The following is an 18,821-nucleotide window of genomic DNA, read 5'->3' on the forward strand; positions in this document are numbered from 1 at the left end:
GAGAGCCATCCTCAACTCTAGACTCCTCCTCTGTGGCTACTATTCCTCTAATGGAAAAGAATGGGCATCTTCAACATCACACATTATTCAAAGTAAAAACAGTAACATTACAACACAGGTCTATAGGTATAAAAAAAAGGGAAGGTGGTGCCTAGTGACCACTGCTGACGTTGTTGCCCGATGTCCAATCAATGATGATAAAGCTGAGACTCATTATCATAAACAGGACGCCTATCCCAGCAAAACAGGCAGCCTAGAAGAGAAGAAGAGAGAGGGAGAGACTGAGTTAAACAGAAGGACAGAGACCAGAAGTCAGAGAGATCATCGTAGAGACACTGACTGGATGCATCACTTTCAGGCAGTGCCATGATATTTACTTCTATAGCAAATCATTGAATATGTGAATGAGAAATTTGTCAGTGTTACTTTACCTATGGGGGTGAAAATCAAAACCAATACTATTTTTGATTTTAGATACCTTTAAAAACCTCTGACAAAGGCTCCAATCAACACCCGACAACTCAAAATAACTGTCACTACTTTGGAACAGCTGAAGAAATGCTGCATTATAGTATATAATTCATTACTTTAAATGTCAGTTCTCAGTTGATGCTATATTTTTAGACAGATCATCTTTATATAACCTCACCTAACCTCACATAAACCTAACTAAACTGAATTTAATTTTCTGTCATTCTCATAAGATGCTTACCATGATTTTGGGGGCCGAGCGCAGGGGCTCCTCTTCTTTGGGTACAATACGAATGTAGAAGACAGCAGGGAATATGAAGATGAGACAAGGGGCAGATGTGGCACCTGGAAAGCAGACAAAAAAAAACAAATTATTCATGAAACTAATTCTCTGTGAACTTTCACTCCCTTCAGCTCTCATTAAGTGCTACAGCCAGTCTGACAGCACTGTAGTGATGATCTGGAAATTGGTAGAAAAGGGGGGAAAATAATCTGTTTATATTTATTTGGTTCCACCACCAGACGTGAATAGTGATGATATGAGTCTTTTGAATTTAATGTTCAAAGTGTAAATGAGCCTGTCGGACTCTGTATCTGTAACAGTACTGCTGGGTTTAATTGCTGTATATGTCTATTTCTTTTTCTCTTCCATTCAAGTTCAGCAGTCTTTAACTTGTGAGACTCTGGCGGAGGTATACTATAAGAACTGTTCTTTTGATTGTGCAATAATATATAAGAGAGTGTACATATGAAATATGCAAACTTGCATAATCCACAGATAAAGACTTTAAAGGGATCATGACAGCTTCTCAGGATTTGTCAGGGTGCCTCTACTAGTAACTGAGTCTGTCTAAATGTTGGTGCTTTATGTGTTAAAACCACCCTTGTCCCAGGGCTGCTCTAACCTACCAATGACCCCAAAGATGCCCAGGATGTTGGGGGCAAAGATGACCAGCAGGTTGATGAAAGTGAGCAGAGTGAAGGCGATGGCGATGTGACGGGGCCAGTAGAAGGTCTTGTTGGGAAACATCATCTGCTGGATCGCTCTCCGTACCTGATCATAACAAAAAAAAAGAAGTCATTTTCAATTGTTTCACTGTATTTCAAAACGACATAGAGTCGTTGCATGAAGAAAAGAAAAGAAAAAGTTATTATAATTTGCCGTGTGTAAACTTAATGTGCTGGAACTGTACTTACAGGAAAGAGCACAATGGGTACAGTGAGTGTGACAGCAGTGAGCACAGCCACGCGCACGCACAAAATCAAAGTGTCATACGGGTCAATACGGCTGTAGGTGTGAAGCAGCTCTGCTTCCACTTCACCTGAAAGAGATCAAAAGAGAGGAAAATAGAGTAGGTCCACAAGCACTCCTTAATATTAACTAGTATATATCATAACAAATAGTAATGAGAATCATGCAGAAATCATGCTTTATTAACATCCTAAATATAGTTAAAATAACTACTATATCTAATAAAACCTTCATAAATCATGATGTCTTTTCAGTAGAGTAGATTATGTTATCAGTAAAAATGGTTATTGTAAGATCTACAATATGACCACTAGAGGGGGTCAGCCGACAGGATTACTGTGCTGCTATGACAGAGATTCAGTCTTCAGAATGTGCCAATATGAAAACAAATATAGGACATTGCTACAATTAACTAATTAGAAGCATGAATAAAGAAATAAAGAAGCAACATTAGGCAGTGTAGCAAAAATGACTAGATAGATAGAAAGATAGATAGTTAGAAAGATAGATAGATAGAAAGAGAGAGAGAGAGAGACGGACAGACAGATCAAGCAAGAGGAAGCGAGAGACAGAATATTCTGCAGTGGGAGGAGGACCAGGCCTCACCATAGAAAGTTAGGTATCCAAAAAGGGCGGCCAGGAAGTACATGCTGTACATGACTGCAATGGAGATGTTGGCCACATGCTGCATCTTTTTCTTGGTAGGACTGAAATCAGAAGATATTGCCATGTGATGTCACACACACACACACACACACACACACACACACACACACGCACACAAACATAAACAAACACACATAACATCAGGGCATCCACTGTCACATTACTGTATATGCTCATATAAAAAGCATGTAGCCCAGTTACTGTAAAATACCATCTTCAGCTGCGGGGCTACTTTCATTGCAGGAATTTCAAAAACACGTCACAATTAATCTTAGGAAACACAAGCAACAGTGGTTCAAAGCAGGATGATACATTTAAACTAACAACATGCTACATCATACAAGCAGTGCCAACGCATTTCAAAATAAAGTGAAAGCAGTGCATGTGACTAGGTTATGATCAGCCAAGCACAAATCAGACATAGTAGCTCTCCCCTTTTGTTATGGAGCTGACTTCTTGTCCAAAAGTTAGCCGGAGCTTTCCATCGTAAGAACATACTTGCGCAGCTCTGTGTAGATTGGCAGGACCTCGGGGTGGCACACAAAGGCGAACGCCAGGATGGGGATGGTGTAGGCCGTCTGAAAATGAACCCCAACAGGTCACCATAGATACAGCAGTGCCATCCCAGACGTCTTACCACCAACCTCGCGCTTTACTGCCCATTACTCCCTCAGACACATCACAGAGAGCTAATTGTTTCCCTGTGATTAACTTGGGCCTGGCAGCAGACCAGCTTTAGCCTATTTAAGAATGCCTTACTTATAAGCTGCTAAGCAGCAGGGATTGGTCTTACTAGACCCGGTTAGGAAAGTCTCATACATCTTTAAGGGATGCTAATGAACACTTGATAGGATTTCGTAAAAATCAGGAACAACAGCATCAGCATTGCTCTGTAGAGTAAAATGATTTAAAAACAACAACAACAACAATAATAATAATAATAATAATAATAGTAAATAGTAACAATAATAAAGTAATGTCACAATCAGACAAATGCAAGCAGCTAGCTGTGATTAAGAGTCTTTCAGGAGTCCTCTCCTGTTGTGAAGGTATGTGTGTAAAAAAGACGAGTACTTGAAGAAATGTCAGGTTTTTCCCATTTCGCTCATTACCTATCTCTTTGGCCCACAAAGGGCAGACTTGATGATCTCACTGTGAGCAACAGAATGCCAAAGCAATTTGTTATTCCTCTGCTGACAGAAGCAGACAGCTCAGGGGTCTCTGTCCTTCTTTGAGCCTTGCATTAATCGCAGACTTTTGTCTTTCATCAGCTGCTGGATAAAAGCCCTGATCTCCTCCTGATTGCAACTGAGTGCTTCAAACCAAGTGTGATTTTCATGCTTCAATTGTGAACTGTCACTGGCAACATGCTTAAGATGACTATGACATAAGTGGGTGTCTGTCAGTGGCCATGGCAGTGGAGGTGGACTTGCAGTTTCAGACTGAGTGACATGCGTAAACCTACTTGTGAGTTGAGATTGGCCATTTTGGGAATACAGGCAGGATTTTCCTCCCCACCAGGGTCGGTGGCACTGACATTCAGCACGCTGGCAGTGCCATTGAATGCGAAGTCCACAAATGGACAAGGGGTGTTGAACTTCTTGTAGATGACCTGTACAGTGCAGAGCAGAGGCGTTAAGAAGAAACAAAGGCTGTGGGACACAGTTAGCATACAGACAGACAGAAACTATGGCACTGAGAGAGCCAGAGAAAGAGAGAGAGAGAGAGAGATGCATGGATTACAGCTCGCACAGCCAAAACTAGGTCAGAGAAAGACAGAGAACCAACACAGCCTGGAACCGCAGCATGCAAACATTAGTCCATGGCAATGAGTAGCGAGAGTAGGGAATACTAAAGAGATGGTGGGAAGGTGAAAAAAGGAAATCTTGTTACAGATTGATCCCAGTGTATCTGAATATCCTGCCTTGATGTTTCTGCCAACAGACAAGAAACACGAAGCAAGAAATGTCGAGTTTACATGTATGTATATCAAGAGTCAAGAGGACATACCGAAATGAGGAAGAAAACCATGCAGCTCAGAGAGAAGCCACTGGTGTATCCCAGGTATCCTGAAAGACAAACATTCCTTAGCATTTCTCTTATCCGGGATTACATCGTCATGCTTAATCTGAAATATACTGCACTGAGGCTAACATGTAGAAAATTCTAATTTAAGTTAAGTATAATATCTCCCCTCTCTGCTGAACTCTACCAACTAATCACTAGTGAGGTAAAGCAGCATCCTCCTGTTAAACTGTATCTTCTGCTGTATGTTCCTCAAGCCTTGTGGTGGATTAGACTGATTTAATGTGCTGGGAGTCGGAGCTCATTACTGGACTGCACCGACTGGCTCTGTTGTCCTTGATGTCTCGGCAGGAGACAGACTTCTTACAAGAGGTCAGCCAATACGCCTCCCTTTCTCACTTCCAAACTGGCTCTCCCTGCTTTCTTCTTCTTTCTCTCTGTGCTGTTTCATGTACTCACTCATCTGAAGCGCTGCAATGCAGACACACATCGGATTTGTGTGTGTGTGTCACAAGAGCAACAAAGACTAATTATTTTAAAGTGAGTGAACTCTTGTCAATCTAGCAGTGTGTGGCTACACAATTGTGACTTAAAAGAAGCAGGGGCATGAGCCATGTACTAAGGAGGACAACTGGAAATGGTCACGGATGAAGAAGAAAGGAGGGGAGGAGACAGACAATAGTTTCACTTAGTTCTGAAAAATCCTAAAATAAGCCCTTAAAAACTAAAACATCCATGTGTGAGTCTCCAATCTTTGTAATACCACCCCTAAAGATTTCGAAATACAAGGCATGGCATTAGTTCAAATTTCCAAGGTGACTAGGAGGCCACCAAGGTTTGAAGGGTAGAGAAACTACTATTCAAGCACAAAGACCAAGGTTCAAGCCTTGATGGTGACAAACATCCCCTTGGATGACGTGCCCTTGACCAAGTCACTACGTAAAACCCTATGAGCTCCATGGGAAAAAGTAAGTTGGCAAGCAAAGAAAAGTGAAGAATTTCCCCACAGAGACCAGTAATGCACCACTTTTTATAAACATACATTTCTAGCTTCATTCCAATATTTTTACATCTAAGGATTTTTCAGAATTCTTGAAGTATTTTCAGAAGTATTTTTACTTTTGTTGAAGCAACACTATGCAACTTTTGACATATTCACAGATGGTGGCTAATGTTAGCAAATTTAAGGCAAATATTGCTGACATTAGTCAGTTGGCTGAATTAATTACTCTTTTGCACTGCTGTTACAATAGCTTAGCATTTTGTTGCAATAGCTTAGCATTTTAGCTAAATGCTAACCAGTAGTTCAGCATTTAACATGATCTCATCATTGTCATTTTTAGCTACAGTGGCTGCTGTTCAGCAAACGTTCCGCTTGAACCTAATAATGCAAAAACCTAACCCAAAACAGGATTTAAGAGTAAGCCCAGGCTGACACACTAATGAGATGGGTATCCCACTGTAAGAGGGACATGATATCACACACTCACCTAGCTGTTTCATGAGAGCCAGCGGCAATATTACTGCAATAGACACAATGATCACGAGGTAGTTCCCATTCATGTACCATTCACTGCAGAGAGGCAGAAAGACACAGAGAATTAAATGTATTGATTCTGAATTACTTGGCCCAAACACTCCTCTCAATCTTAACTCTGTTAAGCATTTGTGTGTGTCAGATATCGATTGAGAAGACACAGGAGAAAAGTGTGTGAACAGCTAGAAAATGAGGTGCACACAAATAAGGCTTAGGTGGTGGAAAGAGCAGAGGTAAGGATTATTCTATATCGCCACAACTATGCCAAGTCGTTTTATTCACAGCTGAACAGAAACTAACCGGTTGCCACAAAATCAAATATCTAGAGTAGAAAAAATAAGCCTCTTTGCTCACTGTACCACTGGACCCTCAGAACTGTGGCTGTAGCTGCGACACAGAGGTCATGTCCTCAGTGTTGTTAATGTTTTTAGGTTTTAAGTTATATTACACACAAATTACACGTGGTAGTTTTTTGTGGCCGATTTGAGTATTTAATCTAGACTCAGTATCTTTACATTTGATATTTGACAGCAAAAATGACTAAAACAAAAGTCTCAGTGTTGGTGTAGTGTCAGTGTGGAGAAGGCTTTGAACCATCATTTCGACAATCATCTTTGGTTATATTTGCTTAAAAACAAAAAAAGAGTAAAATAAACATTTTACAGACTATAGATAATACATTATTTTGTATTGCGATACTATGCATTTCCTGGAAATAACCAGACAAACGCTAGACAAAGGAAATACCAGACAAATCACACTATTATATAAAAATCCAATATTTTCATCGATCAGTCCTCTAGATTGATTTGCAATTTTGCCCACATTGTCCCAATACAACCATCCATCCATACATTAGCTACACCTGCTTATCCTTGAGGGTCATCAGGGGGCTCGAGACAATCCCAGCTGACATTGGGCGAGGGGCAGGGTACACCCTGGAGAGGTTGCCAGTCAATCACAGAAACACACTCACATTCACACCTGGCAATTTAGAGTCACTAATGAACCTAACCTGCATGTCTTCGGACAGTGGGAGGAAACCCACACAGGCGCAGGGAGAACATGCAAACTAAACATGGTGCAAAGGCAGTGTGGTTACATTCCACTGCCAAACTAAAAAACACAATTTTGACTGAATGGAGGACATGAATATGAGATGTTTGGCAAAACATATGACAAACACACTCCACTGACACAACCTACCACATGCTACTGTCTCATGCATAGCCATGTCTAGGAAACAAACCTCTATGGGCTATTTTTAGATCGACACAGTAGGGGTGATTAATTTCTTATCTTCTATCAGGTGGGAGACGCTGCAGAGATGCAACATCTGTTGGCTACGCACACACACACAAACACAAACATCTCAAAAAAAAGAAGAGGCTCATCTATCCTGTTGTCATCCTGCCCTCTGGCCATCTGGCCCGGGCACGCAATATCTCACCAACACTGATACACATATACACACAAACATGCAGTACTTTACAAACACACAAATGCACAATCACCAATAATCAGAAACAGTGACAGAAACTTGATTAGCAAATATACAAATATGCATATAGCACTCTCCACACTGAAAAACCAGCAGCTCTCAGATAGGTTGACTGGTTGAACAAACATGTACACAAACACACAGACACAGCCTCAGGTGGTCATTGATTGTGCATGTGAGCTGACCACGGTCAGGTTTGTTAAAAACGACACACATCCAGAGACAAATAGACACACACCCATGCGTGTACACATATAGTAGGTGAACAAAATAACAGGAACCTTGTGCATATAATACAATAAAACAGTCATGCAACAACAATTATCTTTGTTGACACTGTGTCAGTGTGCCAGTACAAGAGCACCACAGAGTTTAACTAAAACCTATGACACTGTTAATAAGGATCTTCTTTTCCGTTTTACTCATTTTCACAGTAAAACATGCAGATACAGACACTGTACATTATATACTTTCCAGAAGCAGAAAGTGAAGAAAAGAAAATGGGGAAAATACAAATCAGCTTGTGATTATGCACCACCAGTCCGTCAAATTAATAAAATAACAGTCAGTGTTTGCTCTGCAAATGGTATTGTTTTATTATTTATTACACCAGGATTTCTGGATTATTGATTATTTTTCATCTGGTTTTAGAAAATTCAAAATAAACAGATTCCTGGAGATGAATTTCTTATCTAATGAAAATCATATCCATAGATGCAGTCAACAAAAACTGAACACTGTAAACTGAAATTATTTTTAACGTATTTTTATTTTTATAAGCTCTGTCATTATACTATCATTATATATTCCATTATAAAGTGGTATTCGTTGCAGAGCTATTGTAATCTATTGCATCTGATTGTGAGGTGCCCCTGTTATTTTGTCCACCCCCTGTACAGTTTAGCAATATAAACACACACCCACTGACAGAATGAAATGCCACTGGGACAATCTAGTCTGTCATTTCAAATAAACAGTGATTGTTGACTATGGCCAACAGCAGCACGCGCTGCTACACAGAGAAGACGGAGCTGACACCAGAAAACAATGTGGACATGTTGTCACGGTATATCACTTCAATAGTGACTGCATGTGGTGGCACACATCAATCTGAACATTCATGAGCAGACATGATAGTGGTAGTCTTCATTCTCTGTAGCCTCTTGTTTCTTTAGTTACCTCCGTTGTAATATTTGTGAGAAGTGGCAAAGTTTCGTTACACCACTGTGTATTTTAATATGCGGGGATAAACCCTCTGTGGCAAAATGTTCCTTGAAACTCTTTTGCTCATTTTATACAGGGTTGTGTAGACATAGACTTACCCCCCCCCCCCCCCCCCCCTCCTCCTCTTCACCCACTTCCCTCAAAACTGAAAAGTAGATGAGGAGAAGCTCTAACTGGAGTAAGGGTTAACGAGTAAGGGGGTAACATCACACTCCAAATCTCCTCCAAGGAAGTGAGCGTTGTTTGTCTCTGAGGCCACCTGCACTGGCCAGTGATATCCCATGGTTTACGTTTTCAGCCGTGGAGTCTAGCTGTGTTTTGATGTGAGTGTTTCTCGGTGGCCGTGCTGCTCTCCTCCTCCAGGGTCACTATCACAGCTGTTCTCACGCCAGCTTCTCAGTACATCCAGAGCAGCAGCAGGCCGGCCAACTGGCACGGCCTGACAGAACTCTTCTGTGGAGGCTGAAATCTGTGTACACAATCTTTGGATGGCTGCATGAGAAGTGACGGAATATCACACTGCTTTTTCTTTAACTTAAGCAGGTAATTTTTTTTGTCTTTAGGAGGCATGGCAGTGCATACAAATGTTACACTGAACCAGATGTATTTACAGTAGTAAGTGTGTAGAATCACTTTTATTTCAAAATGTTATGTTTTTACTCTAAGTACAAAAATACATCCTGCAGTATTTCAGGTGGACTATATGTTTCTAACTGAAAAACACCACCTAATTGTGCATACATACATAAAATCTTTGAACACAAGCCAGCACTGACACAATTCAGGATCTGCATTTTTTTTCCAGCAATGGCCTTCAATGTGTTTACATTTTGTTATCAACCTCTCTATGAAGTAGTTCAAATTGTTAGTGGCGGAGTCTGCCATTCCCACCATCCCCCACATTGCAGGAAGTAATTGAGAAAGAAGGAGTAGCCACAGTGACCTGAAGAGTTGCAGGCAAACGGACTGCACACCTCCAACTCCTGAGCAAGGTAACAAACTCCTTTAACTTTTCTCCTGCTGTGTGCAGCACAAAGTTTGCAGAAAAGGACAATTATTGCCCGACATCTTTACAAAAACAATGTAAGTTTGTTTGGCTGCGCTGTAAACAGATACATCAGTTTCTCCTGTGTTGTATTTCTAACAAAGTAGCTGTCCAAAGAGTGTTTGCTGTAGTGTTAAACTACACTTGCTATTACCACCAGTAACCATGGGTGTCACTAATCAACCAGGATTTACAGTAAATCTTAAGGATTACAACTCTGAATACTTTTAAGTTACACACATGTACTCCTTACCATACATCATATCAGTATGTGTTCCCTGGATCTGAATTCACTGTTATTTCATAGTATGAATGTTGTGCATTGACCACTCACCCTGCAGGTTTATCCACCTTCAGAAAGGCCTGAATGACCAAAGGAAACTCATACTTGACTATGTACAGGTAACTGGACATGGCTGTGGAAAAGGAGATACAAACACACTGATGAGTTAGTATTAAACTACACTGAAGCTTATGTTCAGTACAACAAGGAAAGCACCCTCACACATAAGCACGCACATATTAATCCCGAACATCAAATCACAGAATACCATGAGTGTTATTCCAGGAACATCAGAGGACATTTTAATAATATGTGTGCTTGAGTGTGAGTGTGAGGACAGGTGTGACCTCACCTCCAATGTTCTGCAGCGTGATGGCAATACCCGCCGCCATTTTCCCCGGGGTCCCAAAGGCCCTGTAGCCGAGCTGCTCATACGCACGAATACCTGAGCCACAAATGCCAGACAAAAGCGTTTTATCAATGTGCTAAATTCATAAAGTCTTGTTGTGTAGCAGCTCATAGGATATTAGGGGTTCACACATTGTGATCTTATCATCTGAGGTTTTGCTAATTTGCAGGAAACATCACCTCTTATCAGGCTACATACATACCTACAATACCAGATGATTTTAGCAGTAAATGGATGGAATATGACGAGAGGACTGCCACCACTGTTAGAAGCACCCTGAAACGACAGACGAAAACAGACATTTTAATCACCACATATTTTTGAGACTAAAATCTCTCTCTATATACACTGAATACCCTGTAGGCTGTTTATACAGCTGCAGCACTGGCGTACATTTAGACACATAGACTGTGTTGGAAGAACAGAGCCCCTGAGGCTCTCCTTTACCCTAGACTGTTACTTAAGATGAGCCAAGGAGGCTGCCCTGTCAGCCCCTCTGCCCTCTGCCACAGTAAGTAATCACACACACACACATACCAGATGGGCAGTTTCAAAAGAAATGTTTCCAATGCAATGTTGAGATTGACAGAATGAGGAAAATCCTTTGTAAACATTAATCTTCTCTTTGTTCCTCAGTGGTGAAATAACCCACTTCAGTCACAACAGCAGTCATTTCTTCCATTTTCAGTAAGAGGTGTCTCCTCAAGAGGGACTGCACTCTTTCCAGTGACTCATTTTCACCATTTTTACATGTTATTCCTCTTCACACATTCTGCCACAGTGATAAGCTTCTACCTTTTCCATTTGATGGATCCATTTGATTCCTGGAATAATTGTAATCCACTCACAAATCATGTTCTACTGTGGCTCTCATTAAAATGTTTCCAGATGAGAATATGAGCAAGATCTACATTTTTCAAACGTAATCAAACATCCGGAGTGGCTCGAGCTAAGAAACCTGGGGCCATATTCACAAACATCCTGAAAATACCCTCAGAGAGCTCATAACTTAAGTCTTCCTGAATGTGCACATAAAAGACAAGCACAATGATAATGATGATAATAATAATAATAATAATAATATAAAATCCCTGGAGAGGCTTGATCATTTTGGCAAAATGTTTGCAACCACAGACTCAACGAGCATTTATTTGGCTTCATAGGCTGATTAATGATGCTTTTATGTATGAGGTTGTGGTACTTTATCAATTTAATTTAACAGTTCGCGTACTTAGTGCTTTAACACGAGGGCTCAAACCTCAATACTTTTTGGGACGTAACCAAAATGTGTCTATTGAAAACTGTTGAGTACTGAAAGCTTCAAATGTCTGCTCAGATTCATGATCTTTTCACAGATTCCCTGATCAGATAGTTCCTGATTTAAATCAAAATGTTGCAGATTTTTTGTATAGTATTTAAGAAAAGTTCTAGCTTGGCTGCTTGTGTTAAGATGGCATTTAACATTTTAGACCTTTGGCTTCTTTAATTAGAAGAAAAAAAGAGTTTTGCTGAACGAGATGTTTATATTTCTCAAAGTGAGGTTTCAAAAAATGTATTGTTTTGGTATTTCAAGAATCATATTGGCACTAGTATTGAAAAATAACTATTCAAGATACTGACTAATTAATATGATTTCTTAACTGTATCCACAAACCTTCATAAATATGTTAAACTGTGAGCACACTGCTGATGATGATGAAATTTCTCATATCAATGACCAAACAACGAGACTGGGAAAAGTTGCTAATTCTTTGCAAGGCACATGTCACATCTTTTACTGGGATTTAATATTTATTTTCAAGGGAGACGTTCAAGAAACATCACAATTCTGAGACTTCTATTAGAATCCGCAGCAATGAAGAGATTTTGTGAATGGGTCCCTGATCTACTGACTTTCCCTGACCCAGTCGACCTCATTCCAACTATTTTCCTTCCTCTTTTGTTGTTAACGTTGGCGACATTAACTTTCTCTCTCTCTCTCTCACACACACACACACACACACACACACACACACACACACACACACTCCCTCTTCATTCCTCTCTCCTTTTGGAAAAGCCAGACAGCACGTCTTTCATCTCGACTTCAACTCTTGGCCAGTTAAACAGGTTTTTTTTTGTTTGCCTTTCCTTGTTTGCCTTTTTTTTAATTTCAGACTATGTGAAAGAATGCTGGGTTGACTTGCGGTGGAGGATTCAGTCAGTCAAGTGGCAGTGGGAGGACAGATCTGCTGACAATCAGACAGACTGACACACTTTGGTCACTGTAGCTCTGCTCACAGCTTTCCACCCCACTGCATTCCTGCCCGGGCCGGGGCCACTGACCCGCTGAAGCCTCTGCACCCGCCAACAAAAATCTGTGCGATATGAAACATCGGGCCATAAGGGAAACAGAGTGCCAGAGTGTACTCAGTGCCACATAAACCATAAACATGCCCATTGTTCAACTAATCCCGAACAATAAACCAACAACACCACTCTAGATTTTCTTTCTTCTGAGAATATATTCAAAGTTATAGTTGGTTATCAATCAATGGACATAAACGATGACGCACAGATGTTGACGCACTGTATGTGGAGTGAATGGATGCATCTTGCCTCAAATCAGTGTGCAGGTTGAAGTGGATGAATGAAAGGCTTCATAATCCTTCAAGGTTCAATGGGCAGAAGATCACTGACCCACTCAGTGGAATGAGAGAATGAGAATGACCTATACAACACAAATACTCAGCAACAGGCATATTTTTCACTCTAGGCATTTATTTTGCCTTTGTTTACCTCCCTGTGTTTGAGCCTCATTTTTAGGTCTTCTGTCCCCTTTAGGATCAGTACCCAGGGTTCAGAATGACACAGTACACTGCTAGGAAAACATATGAAATGTTTTTTGAGGCGATCACCAGCCTGGAGTCCAATGTGGAGCACAAATCTGGCAAAAGAATACTAGCAATTTTGTATGTCCCTGACCCTGCATGCATTTCTCAGTAGCTACTCTATTGTTTTATACAAGATCATGCAGATATGCACACAAAGACACAAAGACACAGCCTTTCATCTATAACAGGGTGGATAAATACACGCTCTCTGTTGCATTCAGTCACGTACAGTTCATTCGCACGCGATTACGTGTATTCATCAAAGTGAAATGTAGACTAATCAGCTAGAGTTCATTTCAGCTCAAGTGTCAAAGACATTGGCGTTCGGTGACACAGGGTTCAGCCAGTCCAGACTGCAGACAGCTTGAAACACCACAGTCACACAACTCAGCTCAAAAATAAGAAGCTTTCTCTAACTCGAGGGAAAATCCTCCAGACATGACTGCCTCAGAAAAGAAAATAACGCCCTTGAATAATATTTTAGGGCAGTGGCAGTTGTCAAATATTAAAACTAGCTTCACATTTCTGCTGGATTGATTTGAATCTTGGATGCCGACATTAATACGCCACAACCTTTCTGTTTGCTAGAGTTTGCTGGCAAAGGAACTGCCTCTGCTGGTTTTTCACCACACTTACAAATACACTTAAAACAAGCCAAGAGATACATAAATTAAAGATGCATTGTAATTTAATTGAGGGATGCTTAGTTAAATAAACAGCACTGCCTCAATCTTAAAAGAAATGCAATACTGGGGAGCTTACAGCGGCGCCCTTTAATCTTCCACAGAAAAATACTTAGATCAGCCAGCTTCAGCACCAGCCACCTTACAATCTAGCACCATCAGAAAGAGGTGTCAAAACAGCACGAGGAAGGGTGAAAGTGTTGATGAGGCCAGTTCTATCTGGTGAGATCACCCTCTGGAAAAAAAACACAGCCTGAGTATTTCTGAGAAACAAGCAACAAAACAGATAAACCTAACAGCTGGCAATGGCAAATCTTGACTGCAAGAACACGAGGATGTAAGATCTAAATGAGCGTTCATCGTTCCCATATTATACCACCATCAAGTTTGAATTATATTCCACCACAGAGCTTCATTATGTTTATGCAGAATCCAGCCACCGTAAATCAAAACTATGCCCACTAGCTTAAATGATGGCACAGTATGTGAGTAATATCTAGCAGAGTAGACCTGCTCTCTCCCCCCGACGGCAGGAGATTCCGGCAGGATAAGTCTGAGACTGATTGAATGGTCAACAAAACTGCTGATGATTAAGCCACAACAGTACATGACACGCATACAATGAAATGGTAATGCCAGAAGAATTCCCTGAAAGCAAGCTATTAGCCGGCCTACAAGCTTTAAAAAGGACACGGCTGAAGATGTTCTGTATTTTTTCTCACTGTCAACAGATCACCATAAAAAGACCAAGAATTAATTGATGCTACTAACAAGTATTAAAGAAATAAATCCTGATATAGCTTATTTCTCTGTGCCATGGAGCTCCAGTGTTGTTAAAAAAAAACACATCGGTGAGCCACACCGTTACCCTGGCAGACATGTTCCTCGCATTATGATGAACATTACAATGGCACTGTAGTTTATTTTGAGTCGAATCCACATACAACGTCCTGATGAGCATCAAATGTGTCTTAATCCTTAAACAGTCCAAAACAAATGAACTATTTACTTGAGTTTAAGTAAGGTTTGCTAAAAACTACAGTGCCCAGCTGTTTCAGGAAATTACTAAGACTATATATATATACAGTGTAAATACCTTTAAATGTACAGAAAACTCTTATGTTTGGTCACAGGCAAAATACCTCTCTTGACAATATGGAAAGCCGCTTGTCCGCCTGCTTTTAAACACAAGTTAGACGCAATACTTGCTCACTACACCTGGAGAAAGTTTGCTATGAGAGAACGGGCTCTGATGAAAAGTTCAACAAGATTTGGGGACCATCTTTAACTGGTCTGAAGGAAAAACCTTGGTAAACCACGTCAGAGAAGGGCAGCACCAGAAACAAGGCTACAATATCTTTCCCTCAACATGGGGTTATATGAAGTCAAGAGTCAAGGTGTGAGAACTCACTGCAGCTCAAAGGTTCGAAGACTTCCAGTGCATCTAAATCAGGTGGGAAAAAACATCTGCATGAAGACATAAATGATCGACCTGGAAGATGCAGTCGACTACGTCATTATCCTGACAGACAATGCTGCTGCGGAGGCTTTAAAATGTTAAGCCCCTGATGTATGCCGTACATACGCCCACTGGTTGAAGGCACAGAATCAACCACAGGAAAACAACGTGGTTATTTTCTGCATCTGTGACTGCAAATGCGAGTAAATGATTTCCAGTATGCTATTAATCTGAGCCTTTATTTATCAAACAAATGTGCCCTGTGTCATAAACAGGGACTGCTGCCTGGTTAAAACAAGACAATTACAATACAATTAGGTGCTATTTATGTACGCAGACCTCCACTGGAAAAAACCTTAGCGGGAAGAAAATGAGTCACACAACATCTGTGAGCCGTGATTCACTCTTCATTCTAATGCTTCCAATCTGTAAACATGAGTTACCATGATTATTTATTTAATGTATCAGATGCATTTGTATAACTTACAAAAACAGGACGACCCCCGTGTTGGCCATGGCGTACGCCAGTCCTAGGATTCCACTTCCCATGATTGCATTGCCCAGGTTGAAGACGGACATCCCAAACGAGGTTTTCCCTTCAAACTATAACCAATGCAAGACAGAGGAGAGATGTTAGATCATCTAATAGTACATGCAAGCACTGCATATGTATATGATACCATTGAGACAAGCCAATAGGCTGCGTTTGAACTTACATCTGTGAAGCGTATAGCCTTCTTGTCCTCCATGTCTGATAAGAACTCCTGGCTCTCTGGGAGGTTGGCCTCTGTATTCTCAGTTCTGTGGGGACTAATGCAAAGAAACGTTGTCAAAGAACTTGAGGTAACACCACAATAAACAATAACACTCAAGATTCATCAGAAACTATGTCATTTCTTTTCTCCTGGTTTAGAACAAGTTTCTTTCCTGTGCATCTGCGCTCATTTCTACAGAGGACACAACTCTTACAGACAGCACACTGAATCTGAAACACTTTCTCTGTTCATTATCAAAACATACATACCTAGCATTCTGGGTACTATTGGGTACAGTTTCCCTACAAGCAGTGTAGAGAGAGGCCATCCATCACCCAACGAGAGCACAAAGTGGAAAAACAAGACTCTCAGTCATAATATAATAAAGGCAAATAATACAGTGAAGGGACCATCTATAAATTATCATCTGTATCCCGCAGAGAGACATTTTAATTAAACCATCTATTACATAGAATGAGGACACAAAAAAATATTGCTAGACAACCATTGACAAGATAATTAGACATTTAGCTCACTCCATTATACTAGCACAAATGATGCAATGAGCGAGCAGGTCGGAGGTAAATGTCCTGCTCAAAGGCACATCACCAGGCAGTTAATGGACACACAGTATTTGCTGTTACTGAGTCTGCGGTTATGGAGTCACTCTAGTGGCAAGGCTGAACTGCCACTGCAGGCAGCAGCGTGACTTAATCAGTCTCACCACGTCACACACAATTAGCTGCAATTTTTTTCATCCCTCTCCCTGACGTATTGTGAGCATTGAGGCCTTCCATTCAAGTGATATTTTAATAATCCGTCAAGCTGATGTATACTGAATTCCTGCCAAATAAAAGTACATTATATCTTGCCTGTATAAGTGAGGGTCAGGTCCTTCTTGTGCTGATGGAGGTAACCTCGTGATTAGAAACAGGCACAGGCAAGCTACACATGACACCCATTTCCCTTGATGTGCTGTTAACACACGGCGTATAATGTGATGTGAGGCATGCGAGAGAAGACATGCGAGACCTTCACTAAGTGGCACGTTAAGACGACAAGTGAAAGCACCCAGTGAATCAAATCACCTTGTTTAAATAGTGGCAACAGGCGTTTAAGAGAGGACGGGATGTTCAAATGAAAGAGATTCTCAAACGGACAGCTTGTTTATCATTTATTTAGCGTTTGTATTTCACAAAAAGCATTTTTTTCTTCCAGTGTGGCTTCTTGCCACGCAAATATTTTTACTGTGAGAGGTTTTGAGACCTGAGATTTCTGTTAAGACACAATACTGCAGAGATTACTGTGACCTCCTAAATTCATGCCAGGAAAAACTACAATACATGTGTTTCTTGACATAAACTTATTACATTGATCTTAAGAGATCAATAGATCAACATAGAGTGTGTTACGTGGGGCTATACTCACTTTTCACCGTCCTCTGCAGGTGGTGTTTTGGCCGATGCTGTGATCTCCTCCCCGGGCTCGTGGCCTTTCCCATTAGGAATAGCGTTCGCCTCAGCAGGGGCAGTTTCCACAGTCTCGGCTGGTTTATCCTCGCTCATATCTGCTCTGGTGCCTTGGTGTGTAAGTAATAATGAGTCTGTTGAAATGTGTAAATGTTTGAGGCTGCGTCAATGTTCGAAAAGTGCGCCGAGAGTGACGGTTTTATTTTCCTCCTGGGATCTGTGGAAGAAGAGATATGGGCAATTAGCATAATATTTTGCAATGGAAGAGGCGTTTTCCTGCCCTGAGAGCACAGGTAAAACACAGGAACATTTAAGAACAATCACACTCGTGTCAACCAGCAGGCCATCTCATTTCATCATTCATGTAATGACGAGTGTGTTTTCTAAAAACAGAACTGTGAAATTGTGAAAAGTGATTCATATCATCATTTCTTGAGTACCATTATTTTTGCCTTGAAACTTTATAATTCCCTCTCCCTTACAATGACGACTACCTTCTCGCCCCCCCTTGGAGAAAGCTCTGAGCAAGTATGTTTTGGCATGTATTTAGTCTTTTGAATCTTTTTAGAAATTTTGTCTTTTAAATCAACAACCAGAACTTCTCTCTCAAACGATTAAATACAATCATAATAGTAACTAATCTCACAAGGACTACAAACACTGGTTATGTTTTGTGACCTTTCCTCGGAACAAATCTCATGAAAAGAGTTGTTCGAATGTATCGTCACATTATCTCCTGTGAAACCATGAACCATGAAAGCCCTGTGTACAGTTTTGTGACAATGCATTTGTCAGTTAGTCCACTGAGGTTTTAAGTGGTTGGTGTCCCATAAAAAATAGGCAGATGTTCTCAAAGCATAATCCATCAATTTAGCCTGACAATTCAAAATCATGAAATTTAGATATTTGTAGTGTTCCCTGGACAGCACTGATATTCAGTACATTATAAATACCACTGTTTAATAAATTGAAGGCATATTTAATACATATTTTAAATTGCAAACTTGTTAACAGATTGATTTCACTTGGCTGATTAGACCTCTTCTCAGGGACTGCGTGGACGTGGACAGACTTCAATTGACATCTCCCTCACTCTCCTGATAGCTTTGTTGTACCTGCTCGGGTGGGACAAATTACAGCTTTGTCATTCTTATTGGCACACAGAGTCC

The 18,821-nt window shown here is 40.7% G+C and overlaps 1 protein-coding gene across 3 annotated transcripts; it reads right to left on the reverse strand.

Moving 5' to 3' along the window:
* Window positions 1-151: 151 nt before the first annotated feature.
* LOC139282471 (sodium-coupled neutral amino acid transporter 3-like) lies at window positions 152-17,748 on the reverse strand. 3 transcript variants are annotated; one of them, XM_070902203.1, is made up of 16 exons: window positions 17,612-17,748; window positions 16,453-16,485; window positions 16,145-16,229; window positions 15,916-16,031; window positions 10,616-10,689; window positions 10,357-10,449; window positions 10,056-10,137; window positions 5,905-5,987; window positions 4,400-4,458; window positions 3,855-4,001; window positions 2,888-2,967; window positions 2,330-2,430; window positions 1,669-1,793; window positions 1,381-1,525; window positions 713-816; window positions 152-253 (listed from the first exon to the last, which is right to left on the reverse strand). In XM_070902203.1, the coding sequence occupies exons 1-16, from the start codon at window positions 17,746-17,748 to the stop codon at window positions 152-154; spliced, it is 1,566 nt and encodes a 521-aa protein (XP_070758304.1). The 3 variants fall into 3 exon arrangements, with proteins under 3 accessions (XP_070758304.1, XP_070758303.1, XP_070758302.1); XM_070902202.1 differs by having other exon boundaries at window positions 16,145-16,238; XM_070902201.1 differs by having other exon boundaries at window positions 16,145-16,238; window positions 16,453-16,494.
* Between the last annotated feature and the right edge of the window lie 1,073 nt (window positions 17,749-18,821).

The sequence above is a fragment of the Enoplosus armatus genome, chromosome 3, assembly GCF_043641665.1.
Source record: "Enoplosus armatus isolate fEnoArm2 chromosome 3, fEnoArm2.hap1, whole genome shotgun sequence".
NCBI lineage: Eukaryota > Metazoa > Chordata > Actinopteri > Centrarchiformes > Enoplosidae > Enoplosus > Enoplosus armatus.

Excerpts from the sequence above, each read along its gene's own strand:
- LOC139282471 (XM_070902201.1), bottom strand. The coding sequence starts at position 17,748 with ATGAGCGAGGATAAACCAGCCGAGACTGTGGAAACTGCCCCTGCTGAG. Across the intron at positions 10,450-10,615 it reads AAAATCATCTGGTATTGTAG|GTATTCGTGCGTATGAGCAG; the intron begins GTATGTATGTAG and ends TTTGTGGCTCAG. Across the intron at positions 254-712 it reads GCTCGGCCCCCAAAATCATG|GCTGCCTGTTTTGCTGGGAT; the intron begins GTAAGCATCTTA and ends CTTCTCTTCTAG.